This window comes from Stegostoma tigrinum, chromosome 28, assembly GCF_030684315.1.
Source record: "Stegostoma tigrinum isolate sSteTig4 chromosome 28, sSteTig4.hap1, whole genome shotgun sequence".
In the NCBI taxonomy this organism is placed as follows: Eukaryota; Metazoa; Chordata; class Chondrichthyes; order Orectolobiformes; family Stegostomatidae; genus Stegostoma; species Stegostoma tigrinum.
The window spans coordinates 8,629,329-8,646,262 of NC_081381.1; the positions used below are offsets into that span (position 1 = coordinate 8,629,329).

At 45.4% G+C, this 16,934-nt stretch overlaps 1 protein-coding gene across 4 annotated transcripts in view; it reads left to right on the forward strand.

Annotated features, from left to right (window-relative positions):
- vwa5b1 (von Willebrand factor A domain containing 5B1) overlaps window positions 1-16,934 on the forward strand; it is a 255,866-nt gene that overhangs the window by 198,489 nt on the left and 40,443 nt on the right. For 3 of the 4 annotated variants that reach the window (XM_048561543.2, XM_048561546.2, XM_048561544.2), the window contains one exon: window positions 9,508-9,645. In XM_048561543.2, coding sequence (XP_048417500.1) covers window positions 9,508-9,645 — 138 coding nt within the window. The remainder of the gene's footprint in view (window positions 1-9,507; window positions 9,646-16,934) is intronic. The other variant, XM_048561545.2, reaches the window with a different exon arrangement.

Consider the following 16,934-nt stretch of genomic DNA (forward strand, 5'->3'; position numbering starts at 1 on the left):
GCATAGCTGGGGCCCATGCGGGTATCCATGGCCACCCCCTTTGTCTGTAGGAAGTGGGAGGAATCAAAAGCGAAGTTGTTAAGGCTGAGGACAAGTTTGGCTAGGCGGATGAGGGTATCAGTGGAGGGGGACTGGTCAGGTCTGCAGGACAGGAAGAAGCGGAGGGCTTTTAGGCCATCTGCATGCAGAATGCAGATATTTAGGGACTGGACGTCCATGGTGAAAATGAAGTGTTGGGGACTGGTGGATTGGAAGTTCTGAAGGAGATGGAGGGCCTGGGTGGTGTCCTGGACGTAGGCCACCTCCACCGGATCTGCTCCCAGAATGAGGCATTCCACTCCCATACATCCCAGATGTCCTCGTTCTTCAAAGGCTGTAACTCCCCTCTGCGGTCGTCGAGAAAGCCCTCAACTGTGTCTCCTGCATTTCCTGCAACTCATCCCTCATATCCTGCAATAGCCGCCAATAGAGAATCCCCCTAGTCTTCACGTACCACCCCACCAACCTCCGGATACAATGCATCATCCTCTGACACTTCCGCCATCTACAATCCGATCCCACCACTAAAGACATTTTTCCCACCCCACCCTTGTCTGCTTCTGGACGGACCACTCTCTCTGGGACTCCCTTGTCCGCTCCACAATCCCCTCCAACTCCTCCACACTTAGCACTTTTCCCTGCAACGACAGGAAGTGCTACACCTGCCCATACACCTCCTCCCTCACCCGCATCCCAGGCCCCAAGATGACTTTCCACATCAAGCAGATGTTCACCTGCACATCCGCCAATGTGGTATATTGTATCCATTGTACCCGGTGTGGCTTCCTCTACATTGGGGAAACCAAGCGGAGGCTTGAGGATTGCTTTGCAAAACACCTACGCTCGGTTCGCAATAAGCAACTGCATCTCCCAGTCGCGAACCATTTCAACTCCCCCTCCCATTCCTTAGACGACAGGTCTATCCTGGGCCTCCTGCAATGCCATAATGATGCCACCCGTAGGTTGCAGGAAAAGCAACTCATATTCCACTTGGGAACTCTGCAGCCCAATGGTATCAATGTGGATTTCATCAGCTTCAAAATCTCCCCTCTCCACACTGCATCCCAAAACCAGCCCAGCTCATCCCCACCTCCCTAACCTGTTCTCCCTCTCACCTATCCCCTCCTCCCACATCAAGACACACCCCCATTTCCTACCTACCAACCTCATCCCGCCCCCTTGACCTGCCCGTCCTCCCCGGACTGACCTATCCCCTCCCTACCTCTCCACCTATACTCTCCTCTCCACCTATCTTCTCCTCTATCCACCTTCAGTCCACCTCCCACTCTCTCCCTATTTATTTCAGAATCCTCTCCCCATCCCCCTTTTCTGATGAAGGGTCTAGGCCCGAAACGTCAACTTTTGTGCTCCTAAGATGCTGCTTGGCCTGCTGTGTGCATCCAGCTCCACACTTTGTTATCTCGGATTTTCCAGCATCTGCAGTTCCCATTATGTCTGAAAGCTGTCAATAGTTCATTTGAAGTATAGCATCTGCACTTGGCTATGTTGCGATTTTCCGAAGCAGCAGGTATAATAATAGTATAGTAATCCATCAATATTAATATTCAACCTTTGCTCAAATGTTATTGAATGGATGCGAAAAGCTGAGCACACATTGAATAATTCTTCATTACAACAAGATGCAGTTGCTGGATTTATTCAGAAGATCGCCACTAGAATGAATTCATTTTGTGCACAATAGATTCAGTGTTACAGGATTGTCAAATTAGGCAGTGCAGACTATTATTTTTTTCTTTCTGTTTAATCGTGAAACATTGCTTAAAAAATAATGACAAGGGTTTTAGTTTTGCACTCGTCAGGACTAGTTTTTTAGGGGAGGGTTTGGCAGACATCCCTTTGCCCAACCCAGGAATGTAAATCAGTATGATCCCACAAAGAGTGACCCTGGCCCACAACCATACCGTGCTGTGGGCGGCTAAATCTACCAAGATTGGGACTTCTGCTCCTCACAGGCCAAAAGGCTTACTGTGTGGAGATGCTGACCAATTTGATTGGTTGGCAACTCTAACAATCCTGGCAGTGCAGAGCTCAGTCATGGGCACCAGCTCGTCTCTGCCTCCCTAACCTGTTCTTCCTCTCACCCATCCCCTCCTCCCACCTCAAGCTGCACCACCATTTCCTACCTACTACCTCATCCTACCTCCTTGACCTGTCCGTCTTCCCTGGACTGACCTATCCCCACCCTACCTCCCCACCTATACCTCCTCTCCACCTATCTTCTTTTCTCTCCATCTTCGGTCCCCCTCCCCCTCTCTCCCTATTTATTCCAGAACCCTCTCCCCATCCCCCTCTCTGATGAAGGGTCTAGGCCCAAAATATCAGCTTTTGTGCCCCTGAGATGCTGCTTGGCCTGCTGTGTTCGTCCAGCTCCACACTTTGTTATCTCAGTCATGGGCACTGCTGGTTCCGAAGGATTTATGTGCATCGGAAGACTATGACATAATTAGGGACAGTCAGTGTGGTTTTGTATGGGAAGGTCATGTCTTACTAACTTGACTGAATTTTTCAAGGACGTGACAAGGGTGATTGATAAGGGTCGAGCAGTGGATGCTGTCTACATGGATTTTAGTAAGGCTTTTGACAAAGTCCCCTCGGTAAGCTCATCCAGGAGAGTAAGATGCTTGAAATCCACAGTGACTTGGCCACATGGATTCAGAATTGACATGCCCACAGAAGCAAGAGGGTAATGGTGGAAGGGTGTTTTTCAGGCTGGGGGTACATGACTAGTGGCGTTCTCGAGGATCGTACTAGGACCTTGCTGTTTGTGATATATAGAAATGACTTAGATGGGTGGGTTAGTAAGTTTGCAGATGATACAAATTTAGGTGGAGTTGTGGATAGTGTAGAAGGTTGTCAAAGGTTATAGTGGGATATAGATCAGTTGCAGATATGGGCAGAGAAATGGCAAATGGAGTTTAATCCAGGCAAGTGTGAGGTGCTACATATTGGGGGGTCGAATATTAAGGCAAAGTATACGGACACTGAACAGCATTGAAGTACAGAGGGATCTTGGGGTTTAAGTCCATGGCTCCCTGAAAGTGCCACACAAGTTGAAAGGGCAGTAAAGAAAATGTATGGCAAGCTTGCCTTTATTGGTTGGGGAATTGAATACAAGAGTCAGGATGTCATGTTGCAGCTTTATAAGACTTTTGTTAGGCCACATTTAGGGTATTGCATTCAGTTCTGGTCACCACATTACAGAAAGGATGTGGAGGCTTTGGAGAGGGTGCATAAGGGGTTTACAGCTTGCTGCCTGGATTAGAGGTGATGAGCTATAAGGAGACACTAGTAAAACTCAGGCTGTTTTCTCTTGAGCAGTGCACGCTGAGAGGGGAATTAATAGGAGTCTATAAAATTATGAGATGCATCGATTGTGTTGATGATCAGAATCTTTTTCCCAGAGTTTAAATACTTAATACTAGGGGGCATGCATTCATGGTTGTGTTGGGGGTGTGGGGGAAATTCAAACGAGATATGAGGGGCAAGATTTTTATATAGAGAGTGGTAGGAGTTTGGAACACACTGCTAGGATGTTGGTGGAGGCAAATACAATAGGGACATTTTAAAGCACTTTTAGATAAGCACATGACTATGCAAGGAATGGAGGAATATGAATCAATGGCAGGCAGAAGGGATGTTTCATTTGGCTTCGAGTTCAATATAGCATCATGGGCTGAAGGGCCTGTTCCTGTGCTGTACATTTCTATGCTTTATTCTGCGTTCTAAGTTTCTGCCATTCTGTCTCGCTGCCCTCTGTCTGGCAATTTTCTGTCTCTCTGTCCACATGGGGACCCCCTGTAAAAGAGGGTGAGCTCCAGGGTGGATGGGCAGGTGATGAGCTCAGGACCCAACATATTTTACAAGCCAACCCCAACTAGGGGATGTGATGACCCAGTGGCATTATTGCTGAACTGTTCATCCAGGAAATCCAGATAATGTTCTGGGGACCTGGGTTCAAATCCTGCCATAGCAGATGGCGGAATTTGAATTCAATAACTATCTGGAAATAACAATCTAATGATGACCGTGAATCCATTGTCAATTGTTGAACCCCTGTGGTTTGCTATGTCCTTTAGGGAAGGAAACTGCCATCCTTACCTGGTCTGGCCTACATGTGACCCCAGACCCACAGCAATGTGGTTGACTCTTAATGACAATACATGCTACCTAGCCAGTGACGCCTTCATCCTATGAATGAATGAAAAATCACCTGGTGGGTTATGTAATATTCAGGGCCATGCCTCTTTTCACCACTGTTTATGTTCTCTATCAAGCAAGTATTTTATTCATGATTAATATTTCCAAGTGTGTCATCTGTAACCTCTTACTCCTCTTCATAACTTCATTGTCTTCAAGTCAAAATTCAACTAAACTGAGAGTCATAGAGGTCACAGCACAGAAAAAGACCCTTTGGCCCATTGAGTCTGTGATGGTCAAAAACAGCAACACTTGGAAAGGAAGTGATTGAAGCATAGCCAGCACAAAATTGTTTGAGGGTGATCCTTTCTGACTAATTAAATTGAGTTTTTTTGAAAAGATGATGAAATATATTGATGTGGATAAGATAGACTTATGTAAGGCCTTTGACCAGGTCCCTTAGATGCCTGTCCAAATGCTTGTTAATTGTACCTGCCTCAACCACTTTCTCTGGCAGCCCATTTCATATACGCACCACTCTCTGCGTGAAGAAGTTACCCCTCAGGTCCTTCTTAAATCTTGCCCCTCTCACCTTAAACCTATGCCCTCCGGTTTTCAATTCCCCATCCCTAGGAAAAAGACAATATGTATTTATCTTACCTATGCTGCTCATGATTTTATACACCTCAATGATAATCCCTCATTCTCCTATATTCCAAAGAAAAAAGTGCTATCCTGGCCAAGCTCTCCCTATAACTTAGGTCTAACAGTCTTGGCAACATCCCTGTAAATCTTCTTTGCATATTTTCCAGTTTAACTTCCTATAACAGGGTCACCAAAACTATACACAATACTTTAAGTGCGGTGTAACCAATGAACTATAACTGTAACATGATGTCCCAACTCCTATACTCAAGCCTTGGCCGATGAAGACCAGTGTGCTAAATGCCTTCTTCACCATCCTGCCTCCCTTTGACACCACTTACAACGAATTACAAACTTGTACTCCTTGGTTCCTCAGTTCCACAACACTCCTCAGGACCTTACTATTTACTGTAGCAGTCCTATCTTGCTTTGACTTTCCAAAGTGCAACACCTCATACTTATCTGTATTGAATTGCATTTATCAATCTTCAGACCACTTCCCCATCTGATCAAGTATAAGTTTCGATAACGTCCCTCGCTATCAACATTACCTTCTAATTTTGTGTCATCTGCAAACTTACTAATCATGCCTTGTACATTCACATCCAGATCATTTATGTAAACAACAAATAACGAAGGCCCCAGCATCGCTAGTGGCACACCACTAGCCAACCATTAATCATCACCATCCACTTCCTCTCATCGAGTCAATTTTGAATTTGTTTAGCTAGATCTCTCTGGATCCCACGCGACCTAACCTTCATGAATAGGCTGCTGTGTGTCACCTTGTTAAAAGCCTAACTAAAGTTCATATATGGTCAGAAACCTAACAGCCACCTGGTTATAATTCAACAGGTTTGTTTGAAAACACAAGCTTTCGGAGGTGAAGTGAGAAAGAAGCATGCAGAATGCAGAATTTATAAGTAAAAGATCAAAGGATCACACAACTGATGAGGATATATTAAACAAACCTGAGATGCTGCAAAATCATTAATCACTTAGAAGGCTTTAATTGATTAAAGCCCATATAGACAATATCCTCACCTATCCTTTTGGTTACCTCTTCAAAAAATTCTGAAAGGTTTGTCAGACATGACGCCCTGTGCACAAATCCACACTGACTATCTCTAATCAGACCTTAACTGTCCAAATGCTGGTTGATCCTGTCCCTCAGTATCCTCTCCAATAATTTGCCTAACACTGAAGCCAGGCTCACTGGCCTGTAGTTCCCTGGCTTGCCTTTGCTACCTTTCTTAAACAATGGAACAACATTAGCCACCCACCAGTCTTCCAGAAATTAACCAGTGGCTAAGCATGAAGCAAAAATCTCTGCCAGCACCTCTGAAATGTCTTCCCTAGCCTGATCAGGTGCAGGACATTTATCTACCTTAATGTAATGTGCAGCTGCAAATATTTCCTCTCTTGTAATATGTATGCAGTCCAAAACATCCCCAGTTGTTTCCCTTATTTCCTTAGCATCCATGATTCTTGCCTCCGTAAACACAGAAGATAAATATTCATTAAAAATCTACCCCCTCCCATCTCCTGTAGTTCCACAAATAGACAGCCATGCTGTACTTTAAGGGGATTTATTCTCTCCCTGGCCTCCCTTTTTCTGTTAGTGTTGCTATAGAACTTCTTGCGATTATTTTTAACCTTATCTGCCGAACCCATCTCATACCCTGTTTTTGATCTTCTGATTTCCCTCTTACGGGTGCTGCTACACCTTTTATAGTCGTCTAGTGATTCATTTGAACCTGATAGCTTAAACTCAATGTATGTTTTCTTATTTTTCCTGACCACAGCCTTGATATACTGTCCCGGACTCTTGATATCACACTTTTAAAAGCCTCCCATTTGCCAGATGTTCCTTTTCCTTCAAACAGACTCATCCAATCAACCTCTGTTAGATCCTGCTAAATGGCCCCAAAATGAGCTCTTGTTTATCACCTCAACCTGTGGTCTTGTTCTATCTTTTTCCATAACTATGCTAAACCTAACAGAATTATGGTCACTGGACATTTCAGTCACTTGCCTAAACTCATTTCCGAAGAAGAGGTCCAGTGTTGCAATCTCCGGACTAGGTCCTCTACGTATTAATTTCAGAAACTTTCATGGACATTGTTGAAAAATTCCACCCTGTGTGGGCCTTTTTCACTCTGGGTGGCCCAGTCAATACAGGGGAAATTAAAATCTCCACCTCATGCTATTGTATTATTCCTACAGCTATCTGCAATCTCTCTATATATCTGCTCCTCGAGTACCCGCTGGCTATTTGTGGATCTACAATACAGTTCCAACAGAGTGACCATCCCCTTCTTGTTTCCGTGTTTTAACCAAATGGCCTCATTTGCTGACCCCTTAAGAATATCCTCTCTAAGCACTATTGTTACGTCCTCCCTCATCGAAAGAGCAACTCCTTCTCCTTGCTTACTTGTACTTCTGTCACACCCGTAGCTTCTGTATCCAAGAACATTGAGCCGACTTTCTCTCAGCCATGTTCCTGTTATGGCTATCATATCCCTGTCCCCAGAGCCAATCCATGCTCTGAGCTCATCTTCCTTATCAGTCAAGCCTTGTGCGTTGAAATAAATTCACTTTAAACCAGAAGCCTTTCCCGTCCTTTAACTGTACCTCTGGCTATCCTGAATAGTAAAATTGTTCTTGATGGCTAATGTATTTTCCCGACTTCTCAGTGACCCCTCTCTTATTCAGTCACATATGCCCCTGTAAAACTAGTTTAAACCCTCCTGGGTAAGACTAGGAAATCTCCCTGTGAGGATATTGGTCCCCTTCCAGCTCAAGTGCAACATGTCCCTCTTGCACAGGTCACTTCTACCCCAGAAGAGATCGCAATGATCCAAGAACTGAAAACTCTGCCCCTACACCAGCTCCTCTGTCACGCATTCATCTGGCCTATCTTTCTATTTCTATCCTCTCTGGTGCGTGATACTGGGAAAATTTCAGAGATCATTACTGGTTGAGGTCTTGGTTTCTAACTTCTTACCTAATTCCCTTTTCTCATTTTGCAGGACCCCATCCATTTGTCTACCCATGTCATTTGTGCTGATGTGCACAATGACCTCTGGCTGTTCACTCTCTCCTTTTCAAAATGTTCTGCAACCACTCAGAGACTTCCTTGAGTGTGGCAACTGGAAGGCAATCCACCATCCTAGTGTCTCTTCTGCAGCCACAGAATCTCCAGCCTGTCCCCCTGACAACTGAGTCTCCTATCAGTATCGCTCTGTCTGACTTTCCCTCTGATCCTCAGAGCCAGACACAGTGCTGCTGATCTGGCTGCTGCTGCTAGTTCCTGAGATGTCACATGCCCCAACAGTAGCCAGAGTTGTAAACCTGTTATTGTGAGGAATGGCCACAGGGGAACCCTGCACTATCTGCCTTCCCCTTTTACGTCTTCTGGCGGTCATCCAGCTACCTGCAACCTGCACCTTAGGAGTGACCACTTCACTATAGCTCTTATCAATGATCTTCCCAGAGTGGGGGACTCAGTTACTAGGGGTCATGAGTTCAAAGTGAGAGGAGGAAAGTTTAGGGGAGATATGCATGGAAGGTTCTTTACACAGAGGGTGGTGGACGCCTGGAACGCATTGCCAGCGGAGGTGGTAGATGCAGACACGTTAGCGTCTTTTAAGATATATTTGGACAGGTACATGGATGGGCAGGGAGCAAATGGACACAGACCGTTAGAAAATAGATGACAGGTTAGACAGAGCATCTTGATCGGCGCAGGCTTGGAGGGCCGAAGGGCCTGTTCCTGTGCTGTAGGTTTCCTTGTTTCTCTGCATCCCAGATGATCCTGAGTGCATTCAGCTCCAGCTCCCATCCCCTAACAGTTTGTGGAGGATGGTTTTTTGTGATTGGAAGCCTGTGACCAGCAGTATACCACAGGAATCCTGTGCTGGTGCCCTTGCTGTTTGTTCTGTACATTAATGACGTGGGTGTTAATGTAAAAGGTATAATTAGTAAGTTTGTGGGTGACACAAAAATTGGTGGTGTTGATGATAGTGAGGAGGATGATCTCAGACTACAGTCTGATGTTCATCAGCTGGCAGATGGAATTTGTATGGAGATTTCAGTTCAGTTTCTGGTGAATGGCAATCCGCAGGACATTGATAATGAAGGATTTGGTCATGGTGATGCCATTGACTGTCAAGGAGTGGTGGTTATATTGTCTCTTATTGGAGGTGGTCATTGTCTGATATTTGTATGATGCAAATGTTATTTGCCACTTTTCAGCCCAAGCCAGGATATTATCCAGCTATTGTTGCATTTGAACATAGTCTGCGACAGTATCTTTGGGAAGAAAGAGCAAAATTGTATGAGGAAGACCCCTGAAACCAGAAGAAGTCAAAACAGTGATAAATCTCTTTGAATAGATATGATCAACATTTGATAATTTTTTATTTATCCTGTTCTGGACATTAGTGCAGTGATTACTCATAGCTATAGAATAGTATCATATTCCACAAACTGTTCAGCTGCAGTTGTATTTTGCAGCATAAAACAGGCTTGTTTTTCACTTGGAAGTGGAGATAGACTTTAAATGATTTCCAATGGATCACTGACTCTTTAGACATGAAATGCTTTCTCATACACTAAATTTGGTGACACTGCTTTGGCCTCATTCTGTCCTAACTCTTTCAGCAGATGCTGGAAAAAAATGGAACAATCAAAAAAAGTCACGCTCCGGAAGCTGCAGGCACAGAGATTACTCTATTGGTCTCGGCCGTTCTCAATCTGAATATGAAACTGATGGGGTCGACGATGGCTTTTCCACTTTCTGTAAGGCACAGAAATATTCACTATTTGTCTATTGTTCAAACAGAATTAATTAAAATGTTCAATATATATTTTAACAGACTTTGTTGAAATTGACAACTAATATAAGCCTGTGAACTTTGGCATTTTTCTGCTCTGAAATATATTTCCTCAAATCTTTCTCTTCTGATGTTGTCTCCAGTACATGAATTTGTAGATCCTGTTTATGCACTGTTATTCCTGTGAAGAGGATGCATAGAATCCACACAGCGTGGAAGCAGGCCATTCAGACCATTGAGTCCGTACCCAAAGAGCATGCCCAGCCCTACACAAGGATGGTGACGGCAAGCACGAGGGGGCATAGCTTTAAATTGAGGGGTGAAAGATATAGGACAGATGTCAGAGGTAGTTCCTTTACTCAGAGAGTAGTAAGGGAATGGAATGTTTTGCCTGCAACGGTAGTAGATTCGCCAACTTTAAGTACATTTAAGTCGTCATTGGACAAGCATATGGACGTACATGGAATAGTGTAGGTTAGATGGGCTTCAGATTGGTATGACAGGTCGGCACGACATCGAGGGCCAAAGGGCCTGTACTGTGCTATAATGTTCTATGTTCTATGTACACTATTCCTGTAACCCTGCATTTGCCATGGTTAATCCACCTAACCTGCACATCTTTGGACTGTGTTAGGAAACTGAAGCACCCGGAGGAACCCCACGCAGAAATGGGGAGAGCGTGCAAACTCCACACATACAGTCACCCAAAGTTGGAAATGAGCCTGGGTCCCTGGCACTGTGAGGCATCTGTGCTAACCACTGAGCCACCATGTTACCCCTAGTCTATCGATGAGTTGCCTCAACCTGTTTCAATCTGTTGGAGCTGTTGATCTCCTGCGTTCACGTATTCATTTTGTCTTCCAAAGCCAAGAGAAATGATTGCAATCACATTAATCCAGTTTAATATTCTGGTTATAAACGTTATCAAAAATGTTCACTGAAAGATAGCAGCCAAAAAAAAAATTGCAGAGCAGGACTGAACAATCAATTTGTCAGTTAGGTTACCACAAAGATACCAGCTCTACGTTGAAAAAACAAATTGGATTGTTGATTGTGTTGATAAGGTGAGCATAAACTCACCTGGAGCAAGTGTTGGAATGTTGCTTACTTTTAAAAGCTACGGTCTGTGTGGTGAAGGTCATCCAAACTGTTGATAGGGAATTTACATCGTGGTGTTTTCACACTACAAGACGATTGCATTTAAAGTTTTTCATTGGATATGGGTGTGGCTGACTGGGCCAGCATTTAATGTGCATCTGTTATTGCCCTGGAGTGGTTGGCGTGTTTTTTTTTGTGAACCACTACAGTCCTTGAATTGTAGGTAGACTCACAATGCCGTTAACGAGGAAATTCCTAGATTTTGATCCAGTGACAATGCAGAAATGACAATATATTTCCAAGTCAGGAGCTTGCATATGTTAGCGAGTTTTGAGAAGATTTGTAGCTCAGGTTGAGGTTCTGGATGTGAGTTTGCTCGCTGAGCTGGAAGGTTAGTTTTCAGACGTTTCATCACCATTCTGGTAACATCATCAGTGAGGCTCCGACGAAGCTTGCAGATGTGTTCCATGTATTTGCTGCCCTCATCATTTTACACAGAAATGGTCATGGGTTTGGAGGGTGCTGTTGAAGGAGATTTGGTGAGTTAGTAATTTGCCTTCAATTCCATGAGCTTCACTTTTAACAAACAACCTCTTATGAGGGACTGTTGTAAAATATCTTCTGGAAGTCCAAATAAGTAATATTTCCCAGAGACATTTCCCTACGCCTTTAGTCACTTTTACAGAAGCCGCAATCAGATTCTACAGATGTTATCTAACCTCAGCAATTCCATACTGCCGATTCTATTTCAGAATGCTGAGTTGTGAAGGATAAAACCAAATCCAATCTCCCAATGAAGGGTCTAGGCCCGAAACGTCAGCTTTTGTGCTCCTGAGATGCTGCTTGGCCTGCTGTGTTCATCCAGCCTTACATTTTATTATCCAATCTCCTCTTATTTGTTTGTATATTTATATATACTGGCACATTACCAACATAAAGCTAAGGCTTGCCATTTCAATTTGTGTTGATTTACAGGGGGCTCAGGAGAATGGAAAGTGAGTGCCCGCTGTCAGTGTCACCACTGTTCACTGTTCTTTATTTTGAAGGTAATATCTATTCAGAGTTATGTATTTCTGCTCACTTCCCAACAATGGACCTTAGGCTAGGAGTCCTCAGTTTCATTTTCTCACTCTTTTAAATAACAGAGTGACATCTACAATGTTCCATTTGAAAGGAACATTTGGAGCGGCATGGTGGCTCAGTAGTTAGCACTGCAGGGACCTGGAATTAATTCCACCCTCAGGTGACTGTTTATGTGGAGTTTACACATTCTCCCTGTGTCTGTATGGGTTTTGTTCAGGTGTTCCGATTTCCTCCCATAGTCCAAAGATGTGCAGGTTAGGTGGATTGGCCATGCTAAATTGCCCATAGTGTTCAGGGATGTGTAGCTTGGGTGGGTTATAGGGGGATCTGGATGGGATGCTGTGAGGGTCAGTGAGAACCTGTTGGGCCGAAGAGCCTGTTTCCACACTGTAGGAATTCTAAAAATAAATAGACAGTAGCCAGGAGATAATAAAATGTGAGACTGGATGAACACAGCAGGCCCAGCAGCATCCCAGGAGCACAAAAGCTGACGTTTCGGGCCTAGACCCTTCATCAGAGAGGGGTTTGGGGTGAGGGTTCTGGAATAAATAAGGAGAGAGGGGGAGGCGGACCGAAGATGGAGAGAAAAGAAGATAGGTGGAGAGGAGACTATAGGTGGGAAGGTAGGGAGGGGATAGGTCAGCCCAGGGAAGACGGACAGGTCAAGGAGGTGGGATGAGGTTAGTAGGTAGGAGATGGAGGTGCGGTTTGGGGTGGGAGGAAGGGATGGGTGAGAGGAAGAACAGGTTAGGGAGGCAGAGGTAGTTTGGACTGGTTTTGGGACGCAGTGGGAGGAGGGGAAGAGCTGGGCTGGTTGTGTGGTGCAGTGGGGGCAGGGGACAAACTGGGCTGGTTTTGGGATGCGGTGGGGGAAGGGGAGATTTTGAAGCTGGTGAAGTCCACATTGATACCATCGGGCTGCAGGGTTCCCAAGCAGAATATGAGTTGCTGTTCCTGCAACCTTTGAGTGGCATCATTGTGGCACTGCAGGAGGCCCATGATGGACATGTCATCTAAAGAATGGGAGGGGGAGTGGAAATGGTTTGCGACTGGGAGGTGCAGTTGTTCATTGCGAACCGAGCGGAGGCGTTCTGCAAAGCGGTTCCCAAGCCGCCGCTTGGTTTCCCCAATGTAGAGGAAGCCACGCCGGGCACAGTGGATGCAGTATACCACATTGGCAGATGTGCAGGTGAACCTCTGCTTAATATGGAAAGTCATCTTGGGGCCTGGGATAGGGGTGAGGGAGGTGGTGTGGGGCCAAGTGTAGCATTTCCTGCGGTTGCAGGGGAAGGTGCCATGTGTGGTGGGGTTGGAGGGCAGTGTGGAGCGAACAAGGGAGTCACGGAGAGAGTGGTCTCTCCGGAAAGCAGACAAGGGTGGGGATGGAAAAATGTCTTGGGTGGTGGAGTCGGATTGTAGATGGCGGAAGTGTCGGAGGATGATGCGTTGTATCCGGATGTTGGTGGGGTGGTGTGTGAGAACGAGGGGAATCCTCTTTGGGCGGTTGTGGCGGGGGCGGGGTGTGAGGGATGTATTGCGGGAAATGCGGGAGACGCGGTCAAGGGCATTCTCGACCACTGTGGGGAGAAAGTTGCGGTCCTTGAAGAACTTGGACATCTGGGATGTGTGGGAGTGGAATGCCTCATCGTGGGAGCAGATGCGGCGGAGGCAGAGGAATTGGGAATAGGGGATGGAATTTTTGCAGGAGGGTGGGTGGGAGGAGGTGTATTCTAGGTAGTTGTGGGAGTCGGTGGGCTTGAAATGGACATCAGTTACAAGCTGGTTGCCTGAGATGGAGACTGAGATGTCCAGGAAGGTGAGGGATGTGTTGGAGATGGCCCAGGTGAACTGAAGGTTGGGGTGGAAGGTGTTGTGAAGTGGATGAACTGTTAGAGCTCCTCTGGGGAGCAAGAGGCGGCGCTGATGCTGTCATCAATGTAACGGAGGAAGAGGTGGGGTTTGGGACCTGTGTAGGTGCGGAAGAGGGACTGTTCCACGTAACCTACAAAGAGCCAGGAGATGCCTGTACTGCATGCTCAGAGTAACAGCAGAGAGTCCTGGCATAGCAGGTGAATGAGTCAAACTGAGGCACTGAACATATTTGAGTAAAAGATTCTGGAGGTACAACAATGTTAAACTTATAAAGATACCTTGCCTTTTGCCCTGCTGTGAACCCAATAGTGATTCACTGGTATGAGCCAGAGTATTCTCATTTGTTGAAATTTCTATTGAATATTGCACCCACACATTTAGAAGCTCTGAAAGGGGTTTAATTAGATATGAGAATACAAAGGGGAACTCGGCCCTTTGGGCCTGGTCTACCATTCAACATAATCATGGCTGTTTTGACTTTTACCTCAACTCTACATTCCTGCATTTCCCCAATCATCTTTTATGTCCTTGAAGGTGAACAAAGGGGCGGCACGGTGTCTCAGTGGTTAGCAATGCAGCCTCACAGCACCAGGGATCCAGGTTCGATTTCAGCCTCGGGTAACTGTGCGGCGTTTGCACATTCTCCCCGTGTTTGCGTGGGTTTCCTCCGGGTGCTCCAGTTTCCTCCCGGAGTCCAAAGATATGCAGGCTAGGTGGATTGGCCGTGCTAAATTGCCCGTAGTATTCAGGGGTGTGTAGGTTATAGGGGGATGGGTCTGGGTGGGATGCTTCAAGGGGCAGTATAGACTTGCTTGGCCGAAGGGCCTGTTTCCACACTGTAAGGAATCTAATCTAATCTAATCTAAGTTCCAAGTTTTAACCCCCACCTTCTCTTTCAAAGTTACAGCATGTCTTTGAGTGATTGGGTCCAGAGATGAGCTCCAGGGGCTATGACTTAGGAACTGAAGTCAGGAACACCATAGCAGTAGCATCAGTCAAACCTGTGCTATCTATCCAATTAGAGATAATGGGAACCGCAGATGCTAGAGAATCCAAGATAACAAAGTGTGAAGCTGGATGAACACAGCAGGCCAAGCAGCATCTCAGAAGCACCTGTGCTCCTGAGATGCTGCTTGGCCTGCTGTGTTCATCCAGCTTCACACTTTGCTATCTAATCTGCACTGAGTCCTCTTTAGAAGGCAGGAAACAGAAGAGAGGAAGGATCCAGCTGGGAGACAGCCTCTTTTCACTGTACGTGCAATGAATAGCTTCCTTAAGATGCAAGGAAAATGCTGCTAGGCCACAAATTGGCCAACTGATAGGTTAATTGAATACCTGGGCCTAGCCGATGAGCAGCGCTTACTGCCATTTGCTGCTTTTGGGAAGATGCTGCAACAAAAGAAAGTCCTCTCACAATGTTTCCCACTTTTATATTAACAGGGCTTCCACAACAACCCTTCTCCCTCATACCCACATCCTTCTCAAATGTGCCTGTCTCCAGAGGCTGGTAAATTGCAGCCCCCTGTTTCTGATTCAGTGTTCAATCCAAGGGATATCAGGCATACTTGCTCTGTGTTGCTGGAAAAAAATTATTCATCATATTTTCATTTTTGTATTTTATTTGACAATATCATCTTTATCTGTTTCAAGGGGCCTACATTGTACCTGAAAAATATTATTCCTAAAATCTGTCGACCTTGAGCACTTCTGCAAGTTTCTTTATTTTTGTAGTTAGAGGGATGGAGTGCGTCTGGGTAAGATGCTCTGGGTAGGAGGGTCTGTGTCAACCCGATGGGCTGAATGACCTGCTTCCACACTGTACGGATTTTATGATTTTATACTCACTATTAGAGTCATGTTTATGCACGAAATAAATTGGACAATTTTCTTGTTACAAAATCTAATGTGGCCTTTCCGTGAGGAGAAAATTGAAAGCTACGTGGGTTATAACAGACTTTGCAATATCTTGATTAAAGCTCAATGCAATGGTTCCAAGTTCAAAACCTTCTCTTTTAATATATCATAAGCATGTTGAGAGAAGCGATATGAAATTCATTCACAGTCGCTGACAATACCAATCAGTTGGCTGCTTAAAGCAAAGACAGGATTGTGAAGTGATGCTCAAGTAGCCAAGCCAGCTACTCAGTTTTATTGTTTTAAATGCATCTTCTCTCCATCTGTCAGACAGTCATAGGCAGAGATTCTTGAGTCTTCCAAGGTAAGGGTGGCTCATTATCTGAAGTAAGTTTTTCAGCTATGAGAGAAAGCAGGTTAGGAGGATTTTGTGGGACAGCAGTGCTTCTGTCAAGGCCACCATTTATTGTCCAACCCTAATTAGCCTGAAACTGAGTGGCTTGCTAGGCCATTGAGAGTCAACCACATTAGTGTGCATCTTGAGTCACATGTATGCCTCACCAGGTAAGGACAGCAGATTATAGTAAGGACAGTTGCAGTGCACTCATTTATCTGCTGCACTCGTCCTTCTAGATGGTAGTTGTCATGGATCTGGAAGGTGTTGTAGATGGTACACAGAGCTGCCACTGAGCATCAATTGGGGAGGGGATAAAACTTTGAGGGGGCGGCACGGTGGCTCAGTGGCTAGCACTGCAGCCTCACAGCATCAGCAGCCCGGGTTCGATTCCAGCCTTGGGCGACTGTCTGTGCGGAGTTTGCACATTCTCCCTGTGTCTGCGTGGGTTTCCTCCGGGTGCTCCAGTTTCCTCCCACAGTCCAAAGATGTGCAGGCTAGTTTGATCGGCCATGCTAAATTGCCCGTAGTGTTCAGGGGTGCGTGGGTTATAGGGGAATGGGTCTGGGTAGGATGCTCCAAGGGGCGGTGTAGACTTGTTGGGCTGAAGGGCCTGTTTCCACACTGTGGGAATCTAATCTAATCTAAATGCTAATCAAGCAGGTTGTTTTGTCCTGGATGGTTTTGTGTTTGGAGCTGCACTCAGCCAAGCAAGATAGAAGTATACCAGTTCACTTTCTGGTCAACAGTAGCTCCCAGGATATTGATGATAGGGAATTTTCCAGCCTTTACAGAACACGGATGCATAGGTTTCACTAAATCCAGAGCTGCAATTTAAAATAAATTATATGCACATTTGCTTCAAAAATATTCTTCAATGAGAAATTGTGCGCTTCAGTCAATCTAGTATATTGCATTCGCTGTTCACGATGTGGTCTCCTCGCATTTGGGAA